General features: G+C 50.6%; 1 protein-coding gene across 1 annotated transcript in view; it reads right to left on the bottom strand.

Annotated features, from left to right (window-relative positions):
- Positions 1-18,728, bottom strand: part of stradb (STE20 related adaptor beta) — a 50,316-nt gene that overhangs the window by 19,123 nt on the left and 12,465 nt on the right. Inside the window, exons 6-8 of the mRNA XM_084319145.1 lie at positions 14,155-14,263; positions 11,372-11,495; positions 1,942-2,113 (exon numbers count right to left, since the gene is read on the bottom strand). Coding sequence (XP_084175271.1) covers positions 1,942-2,113; positions 11,372-11,495; positions 14,155-14,263 — 405 coding nt within the window. The remainder of the gene's footprint in view (positions 1-1,941; positions 2,114-11,371; positions 11,496-14,154; positions 14,264-18,728) is intronic.

Genomic DNA, 18,728 nt, shown 5'->3' with positions numbered 1-18,728 from the left:
GTTACTGAAACACTGTCTATCTGTATGTCATATGTTATGATGCATTGAAAATGGGGGACCCTGATATAAACAAGACAAAAGTCTTTCTGTGGTCTGCATCCCCTTAACAATTGTGTGTATTGAGCTGTAGATGCATTCGTTGTAGAACCTCCTCTCCTTCAAAAGGACACTGTCATGTCACTGTTAATAAAATTTTCAATCAATCAATCATTCCAATAACAACCGCTCACTTCACTCCATTATGTGTGTTTATTGTATAGCAATAAGGTTGGATGAATTCGGCAATTGTATAAAGATGTAGCACTGTCTATCTGTAATAAAATTTTCAATCAATCAATCAATCCAATAACAACCGCTCACTTCACTCTTAGATGGAACGCTTTGAAGCACCTCAGAGCTGCTTCTCGACATGGAGGCAACTTCTCTTTTTATTTTTTTGACCTACTTTTTCTGCGGATGGTTTTGTGAATAAATCTTCAATTAATGTGTGTTTATTGTATAGCAATAAGGTTGGATGAATTCGGCAATTGTATAAAAGACATTACACCACTTGTAGTCGTGTGTTATAAGAATTAGAGCATGCCTAGGGGGGTCTAACGACCCTCGGCTGCGCCTCGGGCCTAACAACCACCCCTAGGCATGCTCTAATTCTCATAACACACTCCTGCGCGTGATGTAATGCTTAAATATCTTATTGTGAAAAAACTACCGTACTTTTCGGACTATAAGCCGCGGCTTTTCCCCCCATTTTTCGACCCTGCGGCTTATATAACGGTGCGGCTAATCTATGGATTTCTACAGCTAACTGCGCTCGCACCCTCAGCTCTGTGACCGTCAGATCAGACTCGTAAATCTGCTGCAGCAGTGCACGCCTTGCCCCTCCTCCTCCGCCTCACAGTCGAGCCCTCCTCCTCCCCCTCACAGTCGAGTGCATAGCCAGCAACCAGCCAGACGTTAGCTCCCGGGACGATTAGCCACGTTAGTTTGCCAGCAACCAGCCAGGCAGAGACGTTAGCTCCCGGGACGAGCAGCCACGTTAGTTAGCCAGCAACCTGCCAGGTACCGACGTTAGCTCCCGCGACGATTAGCCACGGTAGTTAGCCAGCAACCAGCCAGGCAGAGACGTTAGCTCCCGGGACGAGTAGCCACGTTAGTTAGTCAGCAACCAGCCAGGCAGAGACGTTAGCTCCCGGGACAATTAGCCACATTAGTTAGCCAGCAACCAGCCAGGCAGAGACGTTAGCTCTCAGAACGATTAGCCACGTTAGTTAGCCAGCAACCAGCCAGGCAGAGACGTTAGTTCCCGGGACGATTAGCCACGTTAGTTAGCCAGCAACCAGCCAGGCAGAGACGTTAGCTCCCGGGACGATTAGCCACGTTAGTTAGTCAGCAACCAGCCAGGCAGAGACGTTAGCTCCCGGGACGATTAGCCACATTAGTTAGCCAGCAACCAGCCAGGCAGAGACGTTAGCTCTCAGAACGATTAGCCACGTTAGTTAGCCAGCAACCAGCCAGGCAGAGACGTTAGTTCCCGGGACGATTAGCCACGTTAGTTAGCCAGCAACCAGCCAGGCAGAGACGTTAGCTCCCGGGACGATTAGCCACGTTAGTTAGCCAGCTAGCTACCATTACTGTTTAAACAAAAATGTTAATAAATGGGAGCTTCCTCAAACAGCCATTTCTTTCCCGACAATCCCCTCTGTGCACGAACCCTTACATTATGGTAATTGAACATTAAAACACCTGCGGCTTATAGTCCAGTGCGGCTTATATATGTACACATCATTCAATTTAGCTGCTGCGGCTTATATTCAGGTGCGGCTTATAGTGTGAAAAGTACGGTAGGAAGGATGCTAAAAAGTCATCTCTGTGTGTGTGTGTGCGTGTGTGTGTCTATCTGTCTGTCTGTCTGTGCGTGCATGTGTGTGTGTGTGTGCTGACCTGTCGTAGGAGTTCTGGGCTGAGCCAGGGCAGCAGGGAGGGGCTGTGAAGGGGCATGTCGAACACAGCCTTCACCCTCTTGCCCTCTCGCATCATGCTGTAAACACTGTGGAGCCCCGAGAGGTAGACACGGCCCTCCCCCGACAGGAGGATATGACTGGCCTTCACGCCCCTGGGAGAGAGGAGGAGCAGCGGAGGGGAGGTGGAGAGAGGAGGAGCAGCAGAGGGGAGGTGGAGAGAGGAGGAGCAGCAGAGGGGAGGTGGAGAGAGGAGGAGCAGTGGAGGGGAGGTAGAGAGAGGAGGAGCAGTGGAGGGGAGGTGGAGAGAGGAGGAGCAGTGGAGGGGAGGTAGAGAGAGGAGGAGCAGTGGAGGGGAGGTGGAGAGAGGAGGAGCAGTGGAGGGGAGGTGGAGAGAGGAGGAGCAGCAGAGGGGAGGTGGAGAGAGGAGGAGCAGCGGAGGGGAGGTGGAGAGAGGAGGAGCAGCAGAGGGGAGGTGGAGAGAGGAGGAGCAGTGGAGGGGAGGTAGAGAGAGGAGGAGCAGCAGAGGGGAGGTGGAGAGAGGAGGAGCAGCGGAGGGGAGGTGGAGAGAGGAGGATCAGTGGAGGGGAGGTAGAGAGAGGAGGAGCAGTGGAGGGGAGGTGGAGAGAGGAGGAGCAGTGGAGGGGAGGTGGAGAGAGGAGGAGCAGCAGAGGGGAGGTGGAGAGGAGGAGCAGTGGAGGGGAGGTGGAGAGGAGGAGCAGTGGAGGGGAGGTAGAGAGAGGAGGAGCAGTGGAGGGGAGGTAGAGAGAGGAGGATCAGTGGAGGGGAGGTGGAGAGAGGAGGAGCAGCGGAGGGGAGGTGGAGAGAGGAGGAGCAGCAGAGGGGAGGTTTAGAGAGGAGGATCAGTGGAGGGGAGGTGGAGAGAGGAGGAGCAGCGGAGGGGAGGTGGAGAGAGGAGGATCAGTGGAGGGGAGGTGGAGAGAGGAGGATCAGTGGAGGGGAGGTGGAGAGAGGAGGAGTAGCGGAGGGGAGGTGGAGAGAGGAGGAGCAGCAGAGGGGAGGTGGAGAGAGGAGGAGCAGCAGAGGGGAGGTGGAGAGAGGAGGAGCAGCGGAGGGGAGGTGGAGAGAGGAGGAGCAGTGGAGGGGAGGTAGAGAGAGGAGGAGCAGTGGAGGGGAGGTGGAGAGAGGAGGAGCAGTGGAGGGGAGGTGGAGAGAGGAGGAGCAGTGGAGGGGAGGTGGAGAGGAGGAGCAGTGGAGGGGAGGTGGAGAGAGGAGGAGCAGTGGAGGGGAGGTGGATAGGAGGATCAGTGGAGGGGAGGTGGAGAGAGGAGGAGCAGCGGAGGGGAGGTAGAGAGAGGAGGATCAGTGGAGGGGAGGTGGAGAGAGGAGGAGCAGTGGAGGGGAGGTGGAGAGAGGAGGAGCAGTGGAGGGGAGGTGGAGAGAGGAGGAGCAGCGGAGGGGAGGTGGAGAGGAGGAGCAGTGGAGGGGAGGTGGAGAGAGGAGGAGCAGCAGAGGGGAGGTGGAGAGGAGGAGCAGCGGAGGGGAGGGGAGGTGGAGAGAGGAGGAGCAGCGGAGGGGAGGGGAGGTGGAGAGAGGAGGATCAGTGGAGGGGAGGTGGAGAAAGGACAGGATAATGTATAATTTTTTTCATTGCAGGATGTTTCTAATTTGGGCTCCATCTAAACGGGGTCCAATAGCCGCCAAAGCGCCTAAAGTAGTTACTCTTATACTCTTAGAAAGTATAAGCTAGCTGGTCCGTGCACTGTTAATTAATGCTTGTATATCTAATCTTGTGTTGTCATGTTTGTTTATGTGTTTGTTTAAAAAATAATAAAAAAATAAAATACAAAGCTAGCTGGTCCGTATCCGCTTCCATTCATTTGTGCTAAGCTAGGCTAGCTTGCAGCCGGATAGCTTTCTGCTGAAGTTTCAAGTTTTGTTTTATTTGTCACACATAAAGTACATGTACATTACAGTGAAATGCTTGGTTCTGTATGAGCCCCCTGAGAATGTGCTTCATACAGTAAAATAAGCAAAAAGAATAAAGTCCAAAGACTATACAAAATAATATACAATATACAAACTAAAGTACAACCTAAAGTACAAAATTAAGTACAAAATGCAAACAATGAGGTACAAAATGCAAACTTTCTGCTAAAATGAGGTATGGATGTAGTGCAAATATGTTTGTAATAAATAGATAAAATATGGTGTGGTGTTAAAAGTGTTCAAAGTGTCTAAAGTGAATGTTAAAGGTGAGTGTTTGTTTAAAGTGAGTGTGTGCGTGTGGATGTGTGTGCAATGAATGTAGATGGTTGGGTTAGTGTTGCACAGAGTGAGTCATTGAGACTCCGGTAGCGCTCGCCTGACCGACCGCAGCAGTGCAAAGAGGCAGTTGTTCGGGTGGCTAGAGTCTTTGACTATTCTCTTAGCCTTGGCTCTGCAACGCCTGGTGTAAATGTCCTGGAGAGTGGGAAGCCCACCTCCGATGGTGCGTTCGGCTGATCGAGCCACTCTCTGCAGTCTGCTGCGGTCGTGATTGATTGATTGATTGAAAATTGTATTAACAGATTGCAGAATGGGTACAATACAGTACGGCTCAATACACACAATTGTTAAGGGGATGCAGACCAGAGAAAGACTTCCGTCTTGTTTACATCAGGGTTCCCCACAGGCGAATGCAGGTGCATGGAAGTTTTTCAACGCGCACGCAATAGGTCAAGTCAAGAGTTTTATTTGTTTTCAAGAAAAATAAATTAAACTCTTGGCGCACGAATGACAAATAAATCCCAATAAGGCTGGAGCGGAAGCGCTCAGACAGATGAAACATAACTTTTTATATACACCGTGGGAAGGGGGGGAACATAATACAAAATTTCTGTATGTCTTACACAAATGGAAAACTGACAATAAAGTTGACTTTGACTTTGTAATATGAACAAAAGTAACATCATCCTTTTCTAGGTTGAAAAGAATCACAATGGTCCACTAAAGCTAGCGAAAGGGTCTCTTAACCCTGTCACTGTGACAATACAGAGTGTAACTGAGGGGTACAATTCCCTGACTGTATTGAGAGTATGGTATTATTAAACCACTACTTAGTTATGTACTTTAATTACTGGCCATACAGTACACGGTATATATGGTGAACACCCACACAAGAATACTTCAATGACACTAAAGTTCTATTTTGAGGGATTTATTATTATAGCAACATGAGAATATGAATTGTGCTTATATGGCGAAGAACACTTAAGTAGGTCAAGAGCGTAAGTCCATGAGCATATTAAGATGGGTATAATTGAATACCACCTGTAGCGTAAGAATTACATAAGGCACACTCGTGGTCAGCTGGAGATACTAAGGGGGTTCCCTCCGGTTGTAAGCCTGCAGGGGAGAGGAATGTTCGGGAGCAAAAGTCTGGATCAACGGGGAATCAATAAGCTCCAGCCACGGGAGTCGGTACATATACTCCCCTCGATCGGCAGACAAAAGCAGCAGCTATAATCCAAGTATGCGCGACAGCATAGATGAAAGCCAGCCAGCCTCTTCCTAGAGACGGGCTCGAGTGATGCTCCTCACGGGTAGATCCCACACAGCAGTGGGGTAGACGGTTCTCTGCTCCAGCAGCCACAGTACCAAAAGCAATATAATCCAGCCGGAAAAGGCTCTGCATTCGCCGGTGTAGATTCTCCTGTGCACGGTACTTCACATTTAACTAGGTCGAACTTGACGTTATTTCACTAAGCTCTGACACTTTTACTATCCTATTCGCACGCGGTTCTAAGTGCTCTATTTAGACGCAAGGTTGCTCACTTCACTTGGTCGTTGACTCGTGGTGAAGGCTTTAACGTTTTGGTAAGACGATACGTTACTTTGAACGAATGATGAACTGAATGAACTGTGGACTAAGTGCTGCTGTATCCACCTGCGCCGTATTTATACGTAAGGTGAATTATCTAGTGCCAACCTCAGTTCTGTCTCGTATTACTGCGCAAACCTGGACATGTTGAGACAAGCCTTGGCGGTGGCTTTGAACTCGCCATTGGGGGTATGGTCGTTGGCGCCTAGGGGTCGCTGTCCAATAGGAGAACGAATATTATGGTCTGGCTTGTACCTAGGTAAAGGGATATTCCGTGTATATGTACAAAGAATATACAAGGGATATCAGACGATATACAAATATTATACAATATATCTCAAGTAATAAATATATATATTCGGTTTAATCTGACCCTTTGTAACAGCCGCCTCCTAATTAGTCCGCACCTAATTAGATAAACAGAGACAGATTAACCGTCTTGTCCACTACTCAATGTCCGTTGTGAGGAGTAGGGCAATTCACAAAGTCAGTGGGTCATGATCGTCAGCAAGGGAGTCAGGGAGCCTTGGCAACTCTATCAGCCTCGCCACGGGTCGGGTGTATGCTCTGACCTTTCCGTCGGCACCAGTGATCACTTTGCTTACGCGGCCGGCCGGCCACGCAGCTCGGGGTAGTGACTGGTCTATGATCATGACGATTGTGTCCACTTTTAAGTTGTCCCTGTCCTTGACCCGCTTCTGACGGGCTGGACGGGATGGAGGGGGGCTTAGGAGGAAGCGGGCCTGAGACTGCTTTGATCTGTGCTTGGCTGTGCCTCCACATCCTCCGTCTGTTCCTCTTGTTTGGTCTGTACCCCGTCTGAGGAGGGGCCGGTTCCGGCCGCCCCATCAAGGAGTCGCTTGGGGTGCTGGGTTCGAGGTCAGCTACGTCTGGAGCGCAGCTGAGGGGGGTGGAGTTCGGAACTCCCTCTTGTGCCCACGGTTCTCTCACAGGCCTCTCGCCTAATGTCAATAGCCTCTCAACGGGCTGTACGAGAGAGTGGCCGGTGTCGCTCACCTTTGTGTGCAGGCAGCGTGTAGACGTGGGTTTACTATCAAGTCCGTAGAGGGGGCCCTGGAGCGTCCACCCCAGTCGGGTCTGAACCGTGACTGGGCATCCTTTGGGTCCGATGTGGGCCGCCTCAATTGGGAGAATGAGGTCCGCGTGGTCGGAGCCGATGAGCAGGGTCGGTGTGGCGCCGTCGATAAGCGGTATAGGTAGTCTGCGTAGGTGCACGTACTTCGCCATCAGCTGTGGGATGGGGTAGGTGTACTGTGACAGGCCTATGTCGTGGCTGGTGAAGACGTTAGTGATACTATACTGCTTCTCGGGCTGGTCCACCGCTGCTATCTTGAAGGAGACATTTTCACCCTTTATGGTCTTCTGGTCTCTTCTGATGGTACGTATTGTCATTGTTCCTTTGGCACCCCGCAGACCCAGCTGGGCTGCGGCGGAAGCGAGGAGGAGAGTCTTTTCAGACCCATCGTCTAGGACGGCGTAAGTGTCCAGGACCTTGTCCTCGTAGCTCAGGAGCACTCTGACCAGTTTGATGAGCACTCGGGGGGTCTCGCTATGCTGGTCTATGTGGAGCACTCCTGTTGGCCGGTTGCCTTATTTAGTTAATCTTTGCTGGTGGGCCCCGCACAGTGCTGCGCGGTAAGCGGCGCCCGCCTGGGCCGCCTCACGCCACTGGTCAACTTGGACGGGGTTCAGTGTCTTATATTCGGCGCACTGTGCCAGCCAGTGTCCGCCGTCGCAGTAGGTACAGCAGGGGGCGGTCTGGTGGATCTTCGGTACTGGTGCCACCGCCTCGGCCTGGTACATTACCGTGACGGCCCCACTTTGTTGTCCTGGCGGACGCCTGTTGATGTCATGCAGGACCTCCAAGTGGGCGCCGCCGCACCTGCTGCACTTCTTCTTCAAACGGCACTCAGCTGCCATATGGCTGCGCGCGCAGCGGAAGCAGCGGCGGTGGTCTTTGATCCACTGACTCACCTCGTCCGTGGTCAGCTTCTTGAAAGTGTCACATTGATACAGCCGATGTTCCCCTTCACAGTACTGGCATTCAATCTTCCACTCCTCTTTCGTCGAGGGGGTGTTGTGGTTCTTGTGCTGCGGTACTGATTCGGCTTGGTGCATAACGGTCACCGACCGGCGGTTATCATTTGATCCCCGAGGTCCTGGTCTTGGGCTTGGTCCACTCCACACGAACGTGTCCAGTCGTAGGCTGCTGACCTCCCTGGCGAGGAAATCAGATAGGTCTAGGAGGGATGCCTCTGAGCCGTTGGGGTGGCGGTGGTCTCTCTGCCGCCGAAAGCGCTCTTGGCGGGCTGGAGGGAGCTTCTCTAATATTCGTTCTACATTAGAGTTAGCATACAGTTCATATATCCCTTTCTCCTTTTGGGACCCCAGCATCCCTACCAGGGACTGTACCTTGATAGAGAGGTCATCCAATGCTCTATTGTCTCTGGCTGGGGGGAGGCGGTCGATATCTCTTATTTCCTGTATCACGTAGTCCCATATGCGTCCATAACGCTGGTCAAGGGCTACTAGAGCCGCGGTGTATGGGGTACTTGAGTTGGAATATGCCAGCGCTATATTATGCGCTCTGGGCACCTTCAGGTGCTTGAGGAGGATAGCATATTTGTACGTCTCATCAGGGACGTCGGACATCATAGTCTCCAAGCACATCCGTAATTCCGTGTACTGTGCTCTGTCCTCGCGCGTAAAGTCTGGGAACGTCGGTGTGCCAAGGTACGATGCCATGGATGGCTGGCACATCGGTGAGCGTTGGGGGAGAGGCCTCCTGGGCGAGTCTCCCCGTACGCGTCGTCGTGGGCTGGTACTTGGTGGGTACCAAAGCCCGGGTACCCAGGTGCTGTTCCTCGGGGCTGACTGTACGTCAAACTCACCCGTGAGTTGGGTCGGGGGTTTGTAGTGCCGTGGCTCCGGGCTGACGTCTGGGCTGTACTGGGCCTCCTGGTCCAGAGTACGTTGCTGCTGGTCGGGGCTGTACTGGGCCTCCTCTTCCTCTTCCTCTTCCTCTGCTAGGTCCTGGAGTCTTCTAGTCAGTCTCTCGGCGACGTAGGCCGGTTCTTCCCGGTTGCTGGGTCTCGTATGGACCGGTCGGGGAGGGGGTTCGGAGACGTGGACAGGATCCTCCTGTTGGCGGGGTCCCGGGTCGCTTGGTCGGGTAGGGGAATGTGCCCTAGACCCTTGTCGTGATGATCTCCGGGAGCTCCGTGCGGAGAGAGGGGGTGTCGCCATGGCGATCAATTGTTCTACCATCTGCGCCTGCAGCCGGTCGCGCTCTGCTCCGGCGGCGTGGAGCTGTGCATTGGCGGCGTCGCGCTGTGCATTGGCGGCGGCGTGCTGTGCATCGGCGCGGCCTCTTTCGATGTTCTCTTCCGTCTGAAGGCGTCTGGTCTCCAGTCTTATGCGGTCGTCTTCACTCCTTTGTTGCGCCTGGAAGCGCTCTCGCTCGGTTGCAGAATGTTCGCGTTCACTAAGGGCTTGCGCTTGGAGTTGCGCGTGAAGGCGCTCTCGTTGGTCTGCAGCTTGTTCGCGCTCGCTCGTCTGTTGAGCCTGGAGGCGTTCTCTTTCCATGGTAGAATGTTCGCGCTCACTTAGTTGTTGCGCTTGAAGTCGATCGCGTTCTGTGGAGGCTGCCAGGGTGGCGATGAATGCCTGCGCCAGCATCTTGTCCGCTTCGCTGGGGGAAGACACTGACGGAGGTGATCGGCTTCTGGTAGTGCTCGTTGGAGATCTGTTCTCTGGGCGCGCCTCGAGGTCCGTCTCCTGGGCGCGCTTCTCTTCTGGTAGTGGGTCGGGTTCTGTCCCTGGAGCGCTTTCTTTATCCTGGAGCTCTCCGGGGACCGTGGTCCTGTTGACGTTGTCTGGGGGTATAGTCATGTCATGTCCCCCCTGGTCCCCCCCGTGGGCTTGGTCAGTTTCGTTAGAACCCACTGGGGTCTCTACTGGCAGGGTCGTCTGGTCGGTAGGATTTGACATGCTTTGACTATCCGCTTTATTTATTTTATCCGCATTTAACGTCTTTATAAAGCTAGGTATTAGACTGACAGCGTATGCCTCTAGATAGGGAGGTGGCTGACGTCTGCACTGCGGGCGTTCTAGCTCGGGGGAGCTGCTTGGGGAGTGTTCACCGCTGGCCATGGTTAATATCAATATTATATTAGATATTACACTGATACCCTCCGGCTCGAAGGACCAATTGTAACTGAGGGGTACAATTCCCTGACTGTATTGAGAGTATGGTATTATTAAACCACTACTTAGTTATGTACTTTAATTACTGGCCATACAGTACACGGTATATATGGTGAACACCCACACAAGAATACTTCAATGACACTAAAGTTCTATTTTGAGGGATTTATTATTATAGCAAGCAACAATAGGTTACAACATGAGAATATGAATTGCGCTTATATGGCGAAGAACACTTAAGTAGGTCAAGAGCGTAAATCCATGAGCATATTAAGATGGGTATAATTGAATACCACCTGTAGCGTAAGAATTACATAAGGCACACTCGTGGTCAGCTGGAGATACTAAGGGGGTTCCCTCCGGTTGTAAGCCAGCAGGGGAGAGGAATGTTCGGGAGCAAAAGTCTGGATCAACGGGGAATCAATAAGCTCCAGCTACGGGAGTCGGTACATATACTCCCCTCGATCGGCAGACAAAAGCAGCAGCTATAATTCAAGTATGCGCGACAGCATAGATGAAAGCCAGCCAGCCTCTTCCTAGAGACGGGCTCGAGTGATGCTCCTCACGGGTAGATCCCACACAGCAGTGGGGTAGACGGTTCTCTGCTCCAGCAGCCACAGTACCAAAAGCAATATAATCCAGCCGGAAAAGGCTCTGCATTCGCCGGTGTAGATTCTCCTGTGCACGGTACTTCACATTTAACTAGGTCGAACTTGACGTTATTTCACTAAGCTCTGACACTTTTACTATCCTATTCGCACGCGGTTCTAAGTGCTCTATTTAGACGCAAGGTTGCTCACTTCACTTGGTCGTTGACTCGTGGTGAAGGCTTTAACGTTTTGGTAAGACGATACGTTACTTTGAACGAATGATGAACTGAATGAACTGTGGACTAAGTGCTGCTGTATCCACCTGCGCCGTATTTATACGTAAGGTGAATTATCTAGTGCCAACCTCAGTTCTGTCTCGTATTACTGCGCAAACCTGGACATGTTGAGACAAGCCTTGGCGGTGGCTTTGAACTCGCCATTGGGGGTATGGTCGTTGGCGCCTAGGGGTCGCTGTCCAATAGGAGAACGAATATTATGGTCTGGCTTGTACCTAGGTAAAGGGATATTCCGTGTATATATGTACAAAGAATATACAAGGGATATCAGACGATATACAAATATGATACAATATATCTCAAGTAATAAATATATATATTCGGTTTAATCTGACCCTTTGTAACACAGAGGGTTAACCCTTTCACTGCCACACGACAAAGGGTTAACCCTTTCACTACCACACTATACAGACGGTTGTGGTAGTGAAAGGTTAACCTTCTGTGGTGTGGTAGTGCACGGGTAATTGTCCCGCTGACCTGTGGACGTAGCCCATGCGGTGTAGGTACTCCAGAGCCTTCAGCACACCGTAGAGGAGGTAGGCTATCAGGGACTCACTCATCCCATCTGGGAAGTAGGTCCTCAGGAGGGCGTCTGCTGAGCCTGGGGGGGGGGGGGAGACAACATAGTAGACTACTGAGTCTCTCTCTCTCTCTCTCTCTCTCTCTCTCTCTCTCTCTCTCTCTCTCTCTGAAAATAGATATACAGCATTTTTTTTTTAATCCACTTTTTCCTCCCATTTTCAATTTTTTTCTCCCATCCCAATTTCGTATCATCCAATTCAACCCTCCCCTGTCTCGAACGCTGTTTCTTGCCTCCCACAAGCCGGCTGCAATGTGGACTAAGTCATACATAGCACGAGTCCCCTCCGATACTCGAGGTAACAGCAGTCGCATCTTTTCACCTGCGCGGCGCGATCTTTCAGCGTCAGGGGTCTGCGCTTTGGAGGGGCGCCGCCACCCATCGCTTCCTGATTTTACTGCGCAGGCGCACCAACCGACCTGTAGGAGTCGCTGTCCACAGCGCCCGATCCCCACCCATCAGTTTCCCACCCCCTAATACTGCCAATGTGTATTAGTACGGACGACCAGCTAAACTGAAAGCAATGTGGAGCGCTGGGATCGAACCTATATACAGCATCTTAAAGGAACACTTTAACCCTTTCACTACCACACTACCAAAAGGGTTAACCCTTTCACTGTGACAATACAGAAGGTTAACCCTTTCACTGACACACGACAAAGGGTTAACCCGTATGTAGTGTGGTAGTGAAAGGGTTAACCTTCTGTAGTGTGGTAGTGAAAGGGTTAAGCTTCTGTAGTGTGGTAGTGAAAGGTTAACCGTCTGTAGTGTGGTAGTGAAAGGTTAACCGTCTGTAGTGTGGTAGTGAAAGGGCTAACCTTCTGTAGTGTGGTCGTGAAAGGGTTAAGCGCCTACATATCCCAGAAGTATAAGCTGTCTAGCTATTGGGTTAGACCAGTGGTCACCAACCCGTAGATCTTGATCGACTGGTCGATCTTTGAGACTGTCCCTGTAGATCTTTCCATGAAAATTATTTAAAAAACAAAAAAAAAAAAAAAAAAAATTATCTTACCCTGAGAGTCCACATTACAGTTCGACTTTTGTTTTGATGTGAAAAGTGATGCTGCACTTAGCACTGACTGAGAAAGTACACATACAGTTCTACGTTTGTTTTGATGTGAAAATAATGCTGCACTTAGCACTGACTGAGAAAGTACACATTACAGTTCTACTTTATAAAATGCTAATTGTAAATATGTTTGTCAATGTTAATAATATGAGAAAGTCCACATTACAGTTCTACTTTTGTTCTGATGTGAAAAGTGATGCTGCACTTAGCACTGACTGCACTTAGCACTGACTGAGAAAGTACACATTACAGTTCTACTTTATAAAATGTTAATTGTAAATATGTTTGTCAATGTTAATAATATGAGAAAGTCCACATTACAGTTCTACTTTTGTTTTGATGTGAAAAGTGATGCTGCATAAGATGACTGCACTTAGCACTGACTGAGAAAGTACATAATAGTTCTACTTTGACGTTTTAATGTTGGACCAAAGCATTGCATGTAATTAGAATACAGGCAAATAAAAGTAATTTAGTTTAAAGTACAATCTTGGCTGTCTTTTTCTCTCAACGCTTTAATAGGTAGATCTTGCCTTCACCAAAAAAAATGATCTTGGGCTTAAAAAGGTTGGTGACCACTGGGTTAGACAGTCAAAGGGCCACTTCACGAAAAAACAGCGCATATTTATTTCGCACATAATCTCACACATACTCCGAGGTTTGATTGATTGATTGAAAATTGTATTAACAGATTGCAGAATGGGTACAATACAGTACAGCTCAATACACACAATTGTTAAGGGGATGCAGACCAGAGAAAGACTTTCGTCTTGTTTACATCAGGGTCCCCCATTTTCAATTCATCATATAGAGGCTCTGAACTGTTTTGCACACATTAATTTAGTTTGACTGTTATTGACAGTTGGAGAACTAGACAGATGAACAGGGTGTGAAAGTCACAACCGTGATGTCACAGTCTCAGCAGGCTAGACATTTAGTTTAGAGTATTAGAATATCTGCTGATTAGAATAGTTATTGTGCTAGTGATAGAGTATATGAGTTTCACTTGTATGTACTGTATTTCTAATGTAAACTTAACAAACTAGTGGTTTCACGGTGTACTGAAATGCTCTGGCAATAGCATACGCTAGTAGAGCTTGTTCTGAAACTGAAACTAAAATGGAGAGAGTGAATGAGTGGAGAGAGAGAATGAGAGAGAGAGAGAGAGAGAGACACACACACACACACACACACATACACACACAGAGAGAGAGAGAGAGAGAGAGAGAGAGAGAGAGAGAGAGAGAGAGAGAGAGAGAGAGAGAGAGAGAGAGAGAGAGAGAGACTCAGTAGAGAGAGAGAGAGAGAGAGAGAGAGAGAGAGCGAATGAGTGGAGAGAGAGAAATAGAGAGAGAGAGAGACAGGGTGTGAATGCGTGAATGAGTGGAGCGATAGAGAGACACACAGAGACAGAGAGAGAGTGAATGAGTGGAGAGAGAGAGAGAGAGAGAGAGATAGAGATAGAGAGAGAGAGAGAGAGAGAGAGAGAGAGAGAGAGAGAGAGAGAGAGAGAGAGAGAGAGAGAGAGAGAGAGAGAGAGAGAGAGAGAGAGAGAGAGAGAGAGTCATCAAAGACAGATGGTGGGGTGGTAAAGAGTGCAGTCAGTCAGACCGTAGCTCATGAGTGGTGTGAGGACCCAGAGCTGGCAGCAGGAGCTGAACACCAGGCGTGCCGTCAGCAGGTTGGGGTGCTGGAGGAGGCGGGACAGCAGCACCTCGTTCTGGAGACCCAGGAGGACACAGTCAAACCTCCTACTCTGTACAATAACGCTGTATATACTGTGTATGTATATTTTACATATTTATATTTACTGTATTCATCCACATCTGTCTGGATATGCCGGCATATAATCCTTTTTACATACCTGTATATACTATATCTACAGTATATCTGTATATATCCCGTACCTACTTTAACTAGTCATACCACTGGCCAGTATTTGACTTGATTTTTTATTTGATTGAAGTTTATTTCAAATATGCAACATAACAAACAAACATCAAGTACATGTATAGCCTTAAGCCATTCAAATAATAAATGTATATACAAAATAAAAAATAAAAAAGAACAAACTAAAAAGTCAAACTCAAATTATTTTTTTCATTTACATATTTGAAAAGGAGTGGGAAGACGCATACACTTATTTAATCCCACCCCTGTTTACTCATCAGAATATACTATATTTTATTTACTAATTCATACATTACTAGACTTATATTGAAAAAATGTACTTAGTTAACAATAAAACATTTTATAATACCTTATTAATATTTGCCAAAACTGTATGTTACCCTGTATAGTTCCTGACTTACTAGCATAGTGTTTTGTATACTTGTATCACTGTATATAACAATACTATAACAGTGTACATACATCAGATTAGCATTATTACTCAGTAGTACTCATTTATAAATACTCCAGTTGAATCACTTGTACATTGTATATTGTTATGCACTTTGCGGTTACATTTGAACTGAACTGTTTGATGCCAACTTCTTTTCGTTGTACTGTACTTGTGCTGTGTGATGACAATACATTTGAATCTACTCTAATCTCACATAAACATTTATGGAATCATAAAATGTAGAGCCTGTCCTAGGGCACAGGGTTCTTAAAATGGGTGGCATTCCTCTTTAGGTTACTGTTATGGTTTGTAACCGACCCCAATCGCACAACACAAGACAGGTATGATGGTTTGCCAAGAAACAGATATTTATTGAACAACAGGGAAAAACAGGGAAAAGGGCACTGTCCCTTTAAGGGAGAATCACAAATACAGGAATATAATATGAGGGGAAGGAAGGTGCCTTTAAGAGGCGGGCAGGAAAGGGAACACTAAGGGAAGGTTAAAGGAACGCTAGGGGAAAACAAGAGACTTGGAGAGGTCGGGACAAGGAGTGCTAGGGAACAGGAGAACTGGGGACTAGGAGAACTAGGGACAAGGAACTAGGTGGAACAAGAAGGGGAGGACTTGGGACCAGGAACTAGGTGGAACTAGAAAGGGGAGAACTAGTGACAGAGGGGACTGAGGCCCGCGGAGGCGGGCTGGGGAACAGGGAGGAACTGGGGACAGAGAACCGCGGAGGCGGGCTGGGGACAGGGAGGAACTGGGGACTGGTGGGAAAACATCTGGGCCGCTCTGCAGAACAGAGGAGAGGGTTAATATTCAAAGGGAAACAAACAGAGCAGATGCAGAACAGTCCAAATAACAAAGTAACAAAGTAAATACTATCTTCGTGTGAACAAACACACAGTGGGAGATGAAATGTCCAAAATAATATCCACGAGAGAACAAAACAGAGTGGGAGATGAAATGTCCAAACTAATAACTAAGTGAGAACTAAAGGAGGCAATACGCTGGGTGAGTGACATCACAATCAAAACTCACCCAGGCGTATGCGTAATGGTACAGGAACAGCAGCGAGACGGGGGCAAGAGGCATTACGCTGAGTGAGTGACATCACAATCAAAACTCACCCAGGCGTATGCGTAAAGGTACAGGGACAGCAGCGGGAACGGGGGCAAGAGGCATTACGCTGAGTGAGTGACATCACAATCAAAACTCACCCAGGCGTATGCGTAAAGGTACAGGGACAGCAGCGGGAACGGGGGCAAAAGCATTACGCTGAGTGAGTGACATCACAATCAAAACTCACCCAGGCGTATGCGTAAAGGTACAGGGACAGCAGCGGGGCGAGGGCATCGCCACCGGGTGGCTGGCTGTCCGAGCCGAGGAACAGAGTGCTGGAACAGTGGCGGTGGCGAGGGTGTCGTCCACCGGGTAGCCGACTGTCGGAGCCGAGGAACAGAGTGCTGGAACAGTGGCGGTGGCGAGGGTGTCGTCCACCGGGTAGCCGCTGTCGGAGCCGAGGAACAGAGTGCTGGAACAGTGGCGGTGGCGAGGGTGTCGTCCACCGGGTAGCCGCTGTCGGAGCCGAGGAACAGAGTGCGCGCCACACCTTGGTGTGCGCGTCGGAACAGTGGCGGTGGCGAGGGTGTCGTCCACCGGGTAGCCGCTGTCGGAGCCGAGGAACAGAGTGCGCGCCACACCTTGGTGTGCGCGTCGGAACAGTGGCGGTGGCGAGGGTGTCGTCCACCGGGTAGCCGACTGTCGGAGCCGAGGAACAGAGTGCTGGAACAGTGGCGGTGGCGAGGGTGTCGTCCACCGGGTAGCCGCTGTCGGAGCCGAGGAACAGAGTGCTGGAACAGTGGCGGTGGCGAGGGTGTCGTCCACCGGGTAGCCGCTGTCGGAGCCGAGGAACAGAGTGCGCGCCACACCTTGGTGTGCGCGTCGGAACAGTGGCGGTGGCGAGGGTGTCGTCCACCGGGTAGGCGCTGTCGGAGCCGAGGAACAGAGTGCGCGCCACACCTTGGTGTGCGCGTCGGAACAGTGGCGGTGGCGAGGGTGTCGTCCACCGGGTAGCCGCCGTCGGAGCCGAGGAACAGAGTGCGCGCCACACCTTGGTGTGCGCGTCGGAACAGTGGCGGTGGCGAGGGTGTCGTCCACCGGGTAGCCGCTGTCGGAGCCGAGGAACAGAGTGCGCGCCACACCTTGGTGTGCGCGTCGGAACCGAGAGACGCCTCGGGGTGCGTCTGCGAGGAGGAGTGTGCCAAGCACGAGGATCCATGGAAGAGGCGCGTTGCGCGCTGGAGACTGGAGAGCGTGCCAAGCCCTTGAAGATGCGCGTTGCGCGCTGGAGACTGGAGAGCGTGCCAAGCCCTTGAAGATGCGCGTTGCGCGCTGGAGACTGGAGAGCGTGCCAAGCCCTTGAAGATGCGCGTTGCGCGCTGGAGACTGGAGAGCGTGCCAAGCCCTTGAAGATGCGCGTTGCGCGCTGGAGACTGGAGAGCGTGCCAAGCCCTTGAAGATGCGCGTTGCGCGCTGGTGACTGGAGAGCGTGCCAAGCCCTTGCAGATGCGCGTTGTGCGCTGGTGACTGGAGAGCGTGCCAAGCCCGAGGGTCCGGAAGATGCGCGTTGGTCTAGATGTGCGTCAGGACGAACAGCTGCGCTGGGGTCTGCAGTGGAACGCTGGGGTGCCTCCCGTGGAAGTTACAGGGAGCGCAGAACAGTTTCCTCCACAGGCTACGGCGACAGCAGACGAAGGCTGGAGCAAAACATCTCAAGGCTGGAGAAATCCATATACAGCATTGGTAGACCAGAGGATCTCCCGAAAGAGTCTAGATGTTAGAGAATATGACTCAGCATGAATACAACACGACCCCACCCGAAACGAGGGGAAGAGCCCTGGTATTTAAAGCCCACAGGGGAACTAATTAGCCTGCCACCACAGGTGCGAGAGGTAATTGATAATAGTCCAGGTGTGGCCACTGAGAGTAAACGAGAGTAAAGAACGAGAGGGTGGGGGCTAGAGAGAGTGAGTGAGAAGGGAATTTCTAACAGTAGGCTTTAAAGAAACAGAGAAAAGGTGGTGAGCAGCGGGCAAAACCTCACAGTACCCCCCCCTCAACGGGAGCCACCTGGCGACCCAAAACAAATACAGACAGAGTGGCAGGGGGCAAAACAAGAGGTACTGGCCAAGCCAGCAGGGGAAGCCACCACAAGAGTGGGGCTAGCAAAAGAAACAGGGTCGCCGAGGGGTAACTAGGGTAGCAGAGGGGCAACTGGGGGAACTGGTCTAGAGGAACTGGGTCTAGAGAACTAGTCTAGCGAACTGGGCAAGAGAACTGGTCTAGAGAACTGGTTTAGAGAACTGGTCTAGAGAAACTGGTCTAGAGGAACTGGGTCTAGAGAACTGGTCTAGAGCAACTGGTCTAGAGGAACTGAGGGGCGAGCAGGGTAGCTAAGGGGTAACCATGGAAGCACCGGGAAAGGGCTAGCAGAGGGAAGGTTAGCTGCCAGGGCACTGATAGCTACAGGGCCTATGCTAGCTGTACTGCTACATCAACATAGAGGCTGCGCAAGCTGCCGGAGCTAGGCTGGCAGACAGGGCTGGACCAGCATGAGAGCACAAGCTAGCTGAAAGGGCAGTCCTAGCAGTGGGATAAACTGACCTTGCTAGCTGAAAAGGCAGTCCTAGCAGTGGGAGCAAACTGACCATGCTAGCTGAAGGGGCAGTCCTAGCAGTGTGAGATGCTACACAAAAAAGTGGAGGCCATGCAGAGGGACCGGGTCAGCTGCTTGGGCCTGGCTAGCTACAGGGCCTATGCCAGCTGCAAGGCTGCA

This window comes from Notolepis coatsorum (genome assembly GCF_963971535.1).
Source record: "Notolepis coatsorum genome assembly, chromosome: 1".
Taxonomy (NCBI): domain Eukaryota; kingdom Metazoa; phylum Chordata; class Actinopteri; order Aulopiformes; family Paralepididae; genus Notolepis; species Notolepis coatsorum.
This window is presented reverse-complemented; position numbering and strand designations above follow the sequence as displayed.